The sequence below is a fragment of the Dryas octopetala genome, chromosome 1 (genome assembly GCF_963921425.1).
Source record: "Dryas octopetala chromosome 1, drDryOcto1.1, whole genome shotgun sequence".
NCBI classification, from domain to species: domain Eukaryota; kingdom Viridiplantae; phylum Streptophyta; class Magnoliopsida; order Rosales; family Rosaceae; genus Dryas; species Dryas octopetala.
The window spans coordinates 561114-571865 of record NC_141366.1 but is presented as its reverse complement, the minus strand read 5'-3'; the positions used below and the strand labels follow the sequence as shown (position 1 = coordinate 571865).

The window sequence follows — 10752 nt, the reverse complement described above, 5'->3', positions numbered from 1 at the left end:
TTTGTGGGTGAAAGATGTCTCTTGAAATGAACAAAACTAGTTTGGTGATTGTTGTTGGCCTAATTCTAGCCTGCTTGCTGCTCCATTGTCAAGAAACCCATGGAAAAGAATATTTTGTGGGGAACGAAAAGGGATGGAACATATATGCTGGGTTGTCCACTTGGCCTAATAATAAGAACTTCACTCCTGGAGATGTTTTGTATAACTTCATCCTTGTTTTCAGGCCCAAACTACTTCATATCTGGTGCTTGCTACAAAGGATTCAAGCTTAAAGTTTGTGCTGAGTATGATGATCAATTAAGACACAAATGTTATATGGGTAATTAAATTTTGAAAAAATCCATTGATGCTTATTATAATGGTAGGAATAAATTCATGTGAGGCTGCCTAATAAAATGATATTTTCACTTTACTTTAAGTGTTATTACTTTAGTTGATATGATTTTTATTTTATTTTATTGTCTAATATATGAAAGCCATATAAATTGAGAAAAAAAATTTAAAAAATTCCTTTTTATGGAATGGATGCGAAATCCTAACTTCAGCCGTTAGATTTCATTTGCGGCTGAGATTGAATGAAGCATTTTTAAGGGAAATTCGGTTTTATAACCCATTAGAGTACCCGATTATGGCCCTTGATCCTCTGCCTTTTGGTGTCTGCCGACTGCAGTTGTGTGCTTTGGAGAGATCCACATCCTTCATTTCACCTAATGATGTAAAACACTCCACGTCAGCATTTTTATTTTTTATTTTAAAGCCAAAACCCACCTATTATCATACTTTGCCCATGTGCCGCGTTCTCCTTCACTTCATTAGAAGACATTAATATTGTATTTGGACAAGCATCGCACACCCAGTATTGATGGTGCATCGTTTGGCAGATTGGATGATGATGTTTCCCATGTTGGTAGGCTAAGGAAGTCTTACCAGATGACATAATACAAGATCTTCAGTCGGAAATCTAAAACGCTAACTTCCACACAATGCTTTCACTTCAAAATGGCATCTAAAATTCTGAACACAAATTCCCAAATTTCTTAATCAAAATGAACATGGCCCATCTTAAATTTTTGCTCAAGATTCATAGAAGCATTAATCAGTTTTGTTTCTTCTTAAAATGAAAACCTACAGAAACCATTTGAGATTTTTGGTATGAGTTAAACACCCAAAAAAACAAAATTGATCAACCAACGAAGGCAGAGAAATTAGACATGCAGTTGATTAAATAAATGAGGTGCGATTCTTCATCGATGGATGCAGAAGATGCTCAAGTTTTATATTCTCATATGAGGCCGGAAAGTTTATTGGAAAGAACAGTTTGGGTGGTGCTTAACATTCCAGTGAGATCCAGTAAAGGACAACAATGGAGGAGGGAAGCTGATATTTAGTATTCTCTCTCCGTTGAGAGGCTTAGTTGGGTTTGTTTTACTTAAAATTAAAATGTTGACGTCGAGTATTTAACACCATTTGATTAAATACTCTGTTGCATTCATGACAATGGGCCCCAGATGACTCACTACTCTGTCTTTTATCTTTTGGTGGGTCAACACACTTTAAACGAAAGGTTTCAATTAGGAATAGAAAAAAAAAAAAAAGGCATATGCCAGATGCCACTAGTCATTTTATCAGAGTTTAATTAATTAAGCCTATAACCACAATATTCCAAACCACCACAATTTAAGGGGGATGTATTCAATTAAGATTTTAAGAAACTTTTGTAGAGTTTTTAAAAGTCATTAATTTTGAAAGACTTGATGGATTTTTAATTACTTTCATAAACTTCACATAGATTTTGACAGAATTCTATTTAGAATTTCTTTGACTTTTTTCATAGATTTTGAAGGATTTTTATAGACTTATAATAACATTGATATAATTTTTTATTATTTATTTTAAGATTTCTCTAATATGTTTTTTAATTTTTTGTAGTCCGTGAGTGAGTGAAATGAGGATGAGCTTCAAAACCGAGATGCATGTGTTATAAATTGTCCTAATATTACAAACAATATAAAAAGTTGGAACTAAAATTGTAAGGACCAAAATTATTTTGTTCCATAATTTATTATAAGTGTTCTGAATTTTATGTTTTTATGTTGTTAGACTGTCAAATATTGTGTTTTAACGAGTTGTTGAAATTTTTCTAATTGAATTGACAGGTTGAGAACATTATATGATGTGGTGGTAACATTATTTCTCAAATTATGAATATATATAATTTTGTGATTTTGTTGAGTATTTAAAGACTGTGAAGTGGTTGGTTTGAATATCTTGTTGTTACATTGCATTGTGGCAACACTATTGATTCCAACTCAAAATGAGGAGTCAATTAATATAAGAGAAAAATAAAATTAATATAAGAGGATATAGTAATTAGAAAAAAATAAATTAAGAGGTGGGTGAAGAAATAAGATTAGGGAATTTAGCATCACTCTTTAAAAAAAAAAAAACTACTTTTTTAATAGCTTTTTAATATTTGAAATCTTTTGAAATCTTCAGGGAAAATGCTTGAGAATTATTGATTTTGATATAACATAATTTACACTACAAAGTTCATAAAAGTCTTTTAAAGTCTATCATTTAATAAAGTCAATGACTTTTTGAATACCATGTCACTTTTATAAACTCTCTAAAAGTCTTAATTGAATACTATAGACTTTTTAAAAGTCTTAATTGATTACCACCAGACTTTTATAAACTCTATAAAAATTTTGATTGAATACCACCAGACTTTTTAATTCCATCAAAGTCGTTTAAAATCCTAATTGAATACACCCCCTAAATTTCTAGAAATATCATAATTAAGGCCATGCACGTATTGTCGTATCTACATGATTTCCTTACTAATACACGACATGCATAGCAGTTTTCGCGTGTAGTTCTTGGACTTATGATATAAAACTCAGATTAAAAGTTAAGTAACATACAGAGCTTAAAAAATCCACATCCAAAACCAGGGTCACCAACATTTGATCCTCCAGATGGAAGACAAAATTGCATCCAAGGACCACTTGCTTTGTGATTCGATGCGGTGTCACATTTCTAGCGGAAAATAGTAGTGTCACTTCACTTTCATTGCAAATTCATTCTTTTTTTGGCCTTGCATTGCAACTCAATTCAAAGTCAAGCAATCTGTAACTTTTCTTAGATATTTATTTATGTTAAATTGAACTTTCAAACCCTGACTATTCTGCCTAACGTGTTCGTCATGCATTGCATTTATGATCTGTTTGGTGCCAAAGCTTCTATAAATAGAACTCAGTCTCTAAATGATAAATTAACATAAGTTAAAGAGATCGAACTGATCGACGAGGATTCAGAAAATGTCTTGTTGTTGTTCTACAACGAGTGTTTTCTTTGCAGGATTAATCTTGTTGTGTGCAGGATTAGGATATAATGCTGAGGCTCAGCTGAGTCCCACGTTTTATGATGAAGTGTGCCCCAATGTCTCAAGCATTGTGCGTCAAGTCATTGAGGAGGCTTTGGAGACTGATCCTCGGATTGCTGCCAGCCTCATTAGGCTTCACTTCCATGACTGCTTCGTCAATGTACACAGCTGCAAAACACAGCTTCTTCTTCTTAATTTTCTTTCTTCTTTATTAGGGAAATTAATAATTAATACTTTGTTTGATAGAAATTTAACTGTTTTGTTTGTTTATAGACTTGCATATAGATAGTTAAGCATGGATTACCTCTGTGCACCGACACAATTTATAAGTAAAATAGTAATAGTACTTGTAGTACAATTGTACAAATACATACACAAAAAAAAAAAAAAAAAAGAACTCAAAAAGAAAAAAAAAAAAAAAAAACCTTACCCAGTAAAGTAATGACACGTAAGATGGTATAACAATGTGGTAAGTATAACATTATTGATATAGAAACTCAGTAATGCTATACTTACCATATTATTATACCATAATTTCATACCACCTTACATAGCATTCAAACATTAGATATTAAAAAATAAAAAATAAAACCTAAAAAAGAAAAAGGAAATACCCTTCTAGTAAAGTAATGACACATAAGGTGGGATACAAATGTGGGAAAAAAAATGTGGGACAATTAGCATTATTGATAGAAACTCTCTCAAAACCCCATAATACTTACAATTCCTTTTATACCCTCATACACATAATAAAGGAACATTTATAAATTAGTCAATAAAAAGTGTCAATATTACATATACTCGGTTTGTCGTTGTTTATGTTATGATTTAGCTTCAAAATTTTGAGTTCGGAGGAGATTAGATCAAAAAATAGGGATTTACCCTTACAAATCGGGGAAGAAAGTAATGGCCAAAAAGAAGGGCAAAAAAGTAAATGAACGAAATCAATAAAAGGATGAAACTAGAGTATTAAAAAAATTGGTAAAACTAGAATATTAAAAAAAAAAGGGGTCAAACTTTGATTGGTATTAGTTAAGCAGGGGGTTTTGAGAGAGATTAAATCCCTAATAGGGGTTTTTAATTAGTTTCATCAAGGATGGAGGTTTTGAATTAATCAAGTTCAAAACAGAGGGTTATGAATAGTTTACTATTGTTTTTATCCATATGGGTTCTTTTTGGGAATTAATATTCTTCATGATCAGATGCTCCATGGATCCATGGGCAGAAACTTTTGGGATTTCTTCAAGATTTAAGCTGAAGCACTTTATTGGACTTTGTTAATTCTAGCTACTTTCTCTGTTATACAACTTCAGAACAAATCCAATTTCTTTAGTACCTAACTCCTTAAATACTTACTTGAAAAAGACCTGTTAACTCTGTTTCAGGGTTGTGATGCATCAATTTTGTTGGACAACAGTAGCAGTATAGACAGCGAGAAAGGAGCCAATGCAAATAACAACTCAGCCAGAGGATTTGATGTTGTGGACAACATTAAGAGTGCATTGGAGAATGCTTGTCCCAGCACTGTTTCCTGCGCTGATATTCTCACCATTGCAGCTGAAGAATCTGTTTCTTTGGTATTTCAACAACATCATTTTGTAGCTGAATATATAATTAAGCAAATACTTTGTACAATAAAATGGCCTTAAATTTAAAGTAATTGACCACAATTGGCATTCATCAAAAGGGCTTAATTGTAGCTTTTGTTGCAGTCTGGAGGCCCCTCATGGACAGTCCTATTAGGAAGAAGGGATAGCACAACAGCAAACCGCACGGCTGCCAACGAATTCATTCCGGATGCTCGTTCAACCCTTGATTTACTCAAGTCCAAATTCTCAGCTGTAGGTCTCAACACCAATGATCTGGTTGCACTATCTGGTAAGAGAAAAAAAATGAAATATGTTGCTTTTTAGTGACAACATTTCACACATGCATATATAATTGGCAGGCGCTCACACATTTGGACGTGGCCAATGCCAGTTTTTCACCGATCGATTATATAACTTCAGCGGCACAGGTAGTCCTGACCCGACCTTGAACTCAACCTACATAGAAACACTCAGTCAATCATGCCCAGAGAATGGGAATGGAAGTGTCCTAGTCAATTTAGATCCCTCCACACCTGATCGTTTTGATAGCAACTATTTCTCTAATCTTCAAGTGCATGAGGGCCTACTCCAAAGCGATCAAGAGCTGTTTTCGACTAGTGGGGCTGACACCATTGACATTGTTAACAACTTCAGTGCTAATCAAAGCGCATTCTTTGAGAGCTTTGTGGAATCCATGATTAAAATGGCAAATATAAGCCCCTTGACAGGAACTGATGGAGAGATTCGATTGAACTGCAGTAAGGTTAATGGAGATTCATACGGGTCCTATGCTACTTTGGTAGCTGAATATTAATAAAAAGTTAAGGCCATGTAAAACTAATGAAGCGTTATGTACTTACGTGTGATGTGATGTGATTATTATGATGATGGCCATGGCTACGAGTTCATACTCAAGCTTATATGGCTACAAGTTCAATAATTTATATACATTTTGAAAAAAGCTATGAAAGTATTCATAATTATCAAATACATCCATTTGAACAAAGATATTATCAGCTTATATTATGAGCATACATGTCATTTTCACTAGAAAATCAGTATGAAGTTTACAATGTAAACACCATGAGACTACATGAATATATTGCTGTTCTTGATGCTGCTGTTTATTTTGATTCTCGTTATGTCTAAGGAGATGAGCATATACAAACTCGTTCCATGTTTCAGGAACACCAGGGAGGCACCAGTGACTGCAATTAATCCTGGTATTTCAAAGGTGATTTTCTCTCCTCCTCCGTTAAATTCTGCTTTCTGTAAATTGATGGATGAGCATCCCTCTGGAAATCAGTCACTCGTAATGTTCAGATCTATAGAAGATTGGTGTCTTCATTTCCCTGATTATTGAGTCCACAATTCTCACTTTTGCTTATATTTTCCTTTGAATGCCCCCTTTGCAAATGGCTAGGACTTTTCATTGTCGTTGTTCATAATTGGTATTAATGATCTTTGCACTGAGTTTTGTTGTGAAAGCTCAACTAAGTACAGATTTCTACAAGAAAACATGTCCGAATCTTCTCAAAATTTTTCAGAAAAGAGGTTCAAAATGCTATCAAGTCTGAAATGAGAATGGCTGCTTCTCTGCTTCGGCTTCACTTCCATGACTGCTTTGTCAATGTGAGTCCTTTAAGCATGTATGCATATATCCCAAACTTTATTAGCATAATTCATTAGAGAAGGAGATCATAATATTAGTTGTTATGTTATATATATGCTAAACCTATAGGAACTCTGTTTTATATTATTATAAATACAATTGTAGGGTTGTGATGCATCAATACTATTGGATGTAACTGATGGTGAGAAGTCTGCCTTCCCCAATTTGAACTCAGCAAGAGGATTTGAAGTTATTGACACAATCAAGAACTCTGTGGAGAATGCATGTAGTGGAGTTGTATCATGTGCTGATATACTAACCATAGCTGCCCGAGATTCTGTGGTCTTAGTAAGTTAACAATAATTAATTTTCTTTTTTGAGCGTTAATTATGTATGTATGTATGTATGTATGTGGGATTAATTTTGTATGTATGTATGTATGGTCATATCAGTATTTTTTATACGCATGCTACTAAGGATGGATATAGGTACATCTGTTTGTCCTAAACTATCCGGTGCCTGAAATGAGCCTGATTAATGAATTAATTAGGTACCACATTGGCACCTTTAAGAAAGTGATGAGGAAATTATTTTCTGTTCACATGCCATTATTAGATATATGTATGTGATTAGTGATGAACTGATGATCATATTAGAGAGTAATTATGTGTATCTCATAATTAACCATATATGTTCCATGCAGAGTGGAGGAAATTCATGGAAAGTGGCGTTGGGAAGAAGAGACGGGTTAGTGGCAAATCACAGACAGGAGCAAATGTTGGGCTTCCCTCTCCATTTGGAGCATAGCTAGTATAATTTGTCAAATTTTCTCAAAATTTTTAATTTTAATTTACTTTGTTGGTGGGTGTCTTCCACTATAATTTTCTTATTTTCATTTAATAGCGACACCTTTACATTATACACATAATAACTAGGATATACTGACTCATGTTCAAATGAGTGATGAAGTCAGAATATTAACTAAAGATCGTCAAACACTAAGCTCATTAATTAATTATATCATTGAATAATACCAAGAAAATTCTTAATATATATTGAGACCATGACCATCTTATATATGTATAATTAAATTGATATGTAATATTTATTTATTTATTTTTATTGTAGTGACATGTGATGTAATATTTGTAAATTATAATACATTTTACTTTATTATTTTATTTGACTTTTTAATCAGTAGCTAATCGAAAAAGTTATTAAATTTTGATATCTAAACTAAAAAGTTGTTAAAATTTGATATTTAAAATCAATGGACCTAAATCTTTATTTTGGTCAATACATTTGACAATTATTTATAAAAATTGATTCTGTTTTTTATTACCGAAATTTTTACTCTCTTTCCTTTTGTAACTTCATCAAAATCCAAGACGTATAAGGAATAAAATCATGATTTTAGTCAATGCAGATTGCAATTATTTATGAAAATTGATTATGTTTTTTTTTTTTTTAACTGAAATTTTTTACTTTCTTGCCTGTGTTACTTAATCAAAATCCAAAACGCAAGGAATTAGTTCATGCATTGTAGGATGAATGCCCTATAAATTAAAATGACTCGTGTGTGGTTTTTGCATTCGGATTATTTGGAGAAAATTTAAAGTTGTAGCAATATATTGTCCTTAATTTGTGGGTGAAAGATGTCTCTTGAAATGAACAAAACTAGTTTGGTGATTGTCGTTGGCCTAATTCTAGCCTGCTTGCTGCTCCATTGTCAAGAAACCCATGGAAAAGAATATTTTGTGGGGAACGAAAAGGGATGGAATATATATCCTGGGTTGTCCACTTGGCCTAATAATAAGAACTTTACTCCTGGAGATGTTTTGGGTAACTTCATCCTTGTTTTCATATATTACCTTTTTTTTAGTTGTACGTTATATATGCTCGATCGTGTTGACAAAATTCGATTCAATTCATTTAAATACTTGCGTCTCAAACACTTTGCTATTGATTTGTTTGCTTGGAAACAGTTTTCAGATACTCTGTTGGGCATGGTGAAGTGATCGCTGTGGATGAAGAGAGGGCATACAAAGAATGTGATTTTTACACTGCGTACACCCACTATTACAGATCAGGAAATGATCACGTGGTATTAAACTCAGGCCCAAACTACTTCATATCTGGTGCTTGCTACAAAGGACTCAGGCTTAAAGTTTGTGCTGAGTACGATGATCAATTAAGACATAAATGTTATATGAGTAATTAAATTTTGTAAAAATCCATTGATGCTTTTTATAATGGTAAGAATAAATTCATGTGAGGCTGCCTAATAAAATGATATTTTTCACCTAACTTTTCATCACTTTACTTGACTGGATTCTTTTTTTTTTTTTTTTTTGTCCAATATATAAAAGTCATATAAATTCAGGAAAAAAAATTAAAAAAAAAATTAATATCATTTTGCTCCCCAGACTATTACATTTGTATCAGTTTGCTCCCTATATTTCTAATTTGAAAAATTAAAGACTTTGACTTTTTTAATTTTGCCAATTGAGATTCTTCCGTCAATTTACACATTTTCTATCCAAATCTTTGAGGGCAAAATGGTCATTTCCATTTAGATCTTATCATTTTTTCCTTATACATTATTTTTCCCTCTTCCATTTCTTGCTAAATTTTGGTTGATCATCTTGACATTTTAGATGAAAAATGTGTAAATTGACGAAATAATTTCAATTGGTAAAATTGAAAAAATCAGAGTCCTTAATTTTTTAAATTAGAAGTTTAGCGAGCAAACTGATACATGTATAATAGTCTGGAGAGCAAAATGACATTAATTTCTTAAAAAAATTCTCTTTTATGGAATGGATGAGAAATCCTAACTTCAGCCGTTAGATTCCATTTGCGGCTGAGATTGAATAAAGCATTTTTAAGTGACATCCGGTTTTATAACCCATTAGAGTACCCGATTACGCACAATTTGTCATGGCATTTCAAATTTCAAGATTCCGAAATTTCCTTTTCAACCCATTGATGATTTCAACCCCTAAACGTACCTGCTTTTTACAAAAGCAATGAATGCGTGTGGAAAATAAGAATGTACGGGTTTCAATAATTGATAGTTGTTTAATTTCTGGTACTGCTACTATGGTTTGGGTGCATAATTAAACTTAATACACGCACAAATGAGAGTGATTAATGAAATGTATGGCAATGAAGTCACTAATTAAGCAGTAAAATGGCAACCACTTGATTTAATATAAAGAACCTTTTGGAAAGCCATTTAGATAAGGCCATTGCAAAATATACTGTGTCAGTCTGATGCATACATGACAATGGGCCTCAGATGAGTCACTACTGTGTCTTTTATCTTTTGGTGGGTCAACACACTTTAAACGAGAGGTTTCAATTACGAATAAAAAAAAGGCATATGCCAGATGCCACTAAGTCATTTTCGAGTTTAATTAATTAAGAGGGTTGCTATTTGAATACTTTTTTTTTTCTTTTTGTACACACTTTTCTCTTAAAATTTAAAATTTCTCTTTAACACACCCCTTCAATTACCCTAATACCCCTATTTTATACATTTCACAAAATTTCTCACAACACACCCCTTCACCCACCACACCCCATCAACTCATACAAAAAAAAAAAAACACACAGCCCCTCCCCCTCCCTCTCTCTCTCCTCCCCGCAGCACCACCCTCCTATCTCTCTCTCTCTTCTTCCGCAGCACCACCCTCCCTCTCTCTCCTCCCCTCCAAACACCATTAAAAAAAAATTTCAGTTCGGCAGGTTCGGCGGACCAGTGCCGAACTGGGCTGTTTCGTTCGGCACTCATCCGCCGAACAATCCTGTTATATTCAGTGAATGACTGCCAAACGAAACAGCCCGGTTCGGCACTGGTCCGCCAAACCTGCCGATCTGCATTTTTTTTTTAATGGTGGTTGGTTCTGGGCTTCGAGGTGGAAGACGAGGTGCTGCGGGCGGAGGTGTAGCAGCGTGTGGGTGACAGCCAAGGTTGACAGTGAAGAAGAAAAAAAAAAAGGATGGGAATGGGGTGTGTAAGGGGGGGAGATAGGAATGGGGTGTGTGGGTGAGGGGAGGGCCAAAGTGGTCTTTTTTTTTTTTTTTTCTTCAAAAAGAATGTGCAAAAAGAAAAAAGAGATTGTGCGCGCTCTTAATTAAGCCTATAACCACAATATTCCAAA

The 10752-nt window shown here is 33.6% G+C and overlaps 1 protein-coding gene and 1 pseudogene across 1 annotated transcript; both read left to right on the top strand.

Moving 5' to 3' along the window:
• Positions 1 to 3297: 3297 nt before the first annotated feature.
• LOC147296034 (peroxidase A2-like) lies at positions 3298 to 5906 on the top strand. The gene is made up of 4 exons (XM_086230001.1): positions 3298 to 3545; positions 4771 to 4962; positions 5098 to 5263; positions 5334 to 5906. The coding sequence occupies exons 1-4, from the start codon at positions 3321 to 3323 to the stop codon at positions 5786 to 5788; spliced, it is 1038 nt and encodes a 345-aa protein (XP_086086127.1). The 5' UTR covers positions 3298 to 3320; the 3' UTR covers positions 5789 to 5906.
• Positions 5907 to 6431: 525 nt separating this feature from the next.
• Positions 6432 to 7393, top strand: LOC147296033 (peroxidase 59 pseudogene; annotated as a pseudogene).
• Positions 7394 to 10752: the final 3359 nt, after the last annotated feature.

Excerpts from the sequence above, each read along its gene's own strand:
- LOC147296034 (XM_086230001.1), top strand. The coding sequence starts at position 3,321 with ATGTCTTGTTGTTGTTCTACAACGAGTGTTTTCTTTGCAGGATTAATC. Across the intron at positions 3,546-4,770 it reads TCCATGACTGCTTCGTCAAT|GGTTGTGATGCATCAATTTT; the intron begins GTACACAGCTGC and ends ACTCTGTTTCAG. Across the intron at positions 4,963-5,097 it reads CTGAAGAATCTGTTTCTTTG|TCTGGAGGCCCCTCATGGAC; the intron begins GTATTTCAACAA and ends CTTTTGTTGCAG.